The following is a 2,500-nucleotide window of genomic DNA, read 5'->3' on the forward strand; positions in this document are numbered from 1 at the left end:
TTTTGGGATTCAAACCCCTCTTATCTGATAGCCTTTGACTCAGAAACATCTGTGAGAAGTTTACTGAAAACTGTTTTGTTTTATTTGAACGTTTGTGTATTAGTTGTCTCATCCTATGTTGTTTTTGTGCACTGACCTTTTTATTTATAGACTGCTTCTAAGTTGAATTAATAATGATTACACCTCATTATTTGTGTAGATGTTTGTGTACCATGTTGGGGGCTGTTATGGTGACCTTTTTCAGCCTTAATATGAGGAAAAGGCCTAGCATGCATATGTTATGGTTTAGTGAACAGGTGTAACAAATCTTTGCTGTTTTACAAAACAGTATAAATAGTATAGTATTTACATATACTTGAGTTTCAGTTGTATAGTAGTAGTTAGCAATGGCTTTAGAAGACTTATTGTCACAGCTCAATGATAATAACAAACGTTTCATTTCCATCAGGTTTCGTGTAGAAAAAACTCCTGAATACTCTACTCAGCCTACAGATGATAAAGATACAGCATACTGGAGAAGACAGGAACGAGACTTTAATATATTGTTGGATTATACAGATCAAAAGGATTTACAAAAAGGAAATGCCAACTCTGCAAATCCAGGCCACTTATCAAAAGGCCAGGAAATTTGCAAAGATGGAAAAGAAAGACACAGGCTGGTGAAAGTAGCTGAAGTGAGAGGTGAAGGAGTAAAGGAAAAACATGCTTCAGAAATAATCAGTAATAATGCAGTGGATCAAGAGTGGCAACATAGGCCTACTAAAGACTTTGGCCAGTTTATGATGTCACAGAAACATGCATTAGGAGATCAAATGGACAAACTACAGCAACATTCGTATTGCCTTACTGATGCTAATTCTATGCTTTACCCCCAGAACCAATGTCATTCTTTGCCAAAGTACTTACCTTCAGAAAGTACAATGTCAGAGATGCCATTACTTTTAACCCATGACAAGCACTTCTTCAATACAAAAAGTGTATTTGGAACTCATGAATCTGATTCTCAAGACAAGGATACAAAACAGATGGAACCAAATCTACCCAAAGTGGGTACACACATTTCACAGTCAACAAAACCAAAGTATGGCAAACCTTTGATGCCCACTTCATGTGAAATCTACCAACAAGTAAGTGGGAATACAGACAGGACTGCTGACTCACAGGATTATAGTTTTGTGCCAACATATTTTATCAAGCCTGAAGGTATAAGGCAAAATTATGAGGACTATACAAACTCGGGTGTGGAGCCTCCACTTTATGTACCTCCACCTTCTTATAAGTCTCCATTGCAGCAAAATATTCCAAATGAATATCTACAAGATGGACAAGAATATGATGCATTTAGATGTAATATTCCACAAATGACTGACAAGTATGCTTCCCAGCAGTTGTTGATGAATCATTATAGCCTGGAAGACAGTGATCTAGGTAAGGAATTTTCTGTTAGAACACCATATTACTTAGACTTTACTGAAAGTAATACTGATTCAGTTCAATATATTCCATTTGATGATCCGCGAATAAGACACATACCAACCATAAGTGAACAATCAGATTGTAAAGGTATCAACAGGAGAAGGGATCCCAGTCAGTTAAGCAAAACTTCTAGTACAGAAAAAGTGTACCATCAATCAAAACATGAAAGGCTTTTTTCTTTACATTCTGAACCATCCTTTGCTGTTGATGGTGGCATAAAATATACAGCAAGTCCTATGCAAAGCAGAAAGTCCACTGAATCAAAGCAAGAAAATGGAGTACCAGATCAAGCTAAACGACACCCAACCCCTCAGTATAGTGACCACAACACACATCTTACAAACAAAGTAGATACTGGGGAAAGCCTGGCTGGTCCTATAACTGACAGTGGGCATGGAGATCAAAGCATGTACGATTCAATTACTAAAGTAAAAAAGTTTGAAACATGTGTTAGTAGTCAAGAACTAAAGAATTCAAAAAAGAAAAAGAGTGAAACTGTATTTTGCTTGGTTTCCGTTCCACTAAAACCCCAGTCAGCTTTGTTGGAGGCAGGCAATAATTCAGTGCCTTACAGAATTTCTTCAGACAATAATGTAAGAGATTTGAAAGATCAAAGCCTACTCAGTGCTTCATCTACTGACTTGGAGTTACAAGAACTTACTGCTAGTATGACAAACCTAAATGAACAGAGGAAAGAAGCAGAAAGTAACCAAAAACCGAAAAAACAAATTGATGGCCTTTGTATCAGTCCATCTGCTAAACATCGAGAACTTAAACATTCTGGTTCTTGGCCTGGTGAGCAACAAAAAGGCCAAGAAAAAGGACATATCTTCATGGAAGATAATGCACATGTTCAGCCATTCCTTCACCATAAACGCACATCCATGTCAAACAAAGAATTTCCAAAGTGGACATTATTAGACTCTAAATGCCATGTGGAGGCAAAAGGAGCATCCTTCCATGGTAAGAAACCGGATAAAGCTGAACATGCCATGAAAGGACAGATGAAGCTCAAGCCATCGAG

At 37.4% G+C, this 2,500-nt stretch overlaps 1 protein-coding gene across 2 annotated transcripts in view; it reads left to right on the forward strand.

Annotated features, from left to right (window-relative positions):
• Positions 1–2,500, forward strand: part of JCAD (junctional cadherin 5 associated) — a 566,987-nt gene that overhangs the window by 465,082 nt on the left and 99,405 nt on the right. For both annotated transcript variants that reach the window (XM_044057552.1, XM_044057553.1), the window contains one exon: positions 449–2,500. This exon is cut by the window's right edge and continues 1,751 nt beyond it. In XM_044057552.1, the coding sequence (XP_043913487.1) occupies positions 449–2,500 (2,052 nt within the window). The remainder of the gene's footprint in view (positions 1–448) is intronic.

This window comes from Protopterus annectens, chromosome 15.part0 (genome assembly GCF_019279795.1).
Source record: "Protopterus annectens isolate FY-2018-M chromosome 15.part0, PAN1.0, whole genome shotgun sequence".
In the NCBI taxonomy this organism is placed as follows: Eukaryota; Metazoa; Chordata; order Ceratodontiformes; family Protopteridae; genus Protopterus; species Protopterus annectens.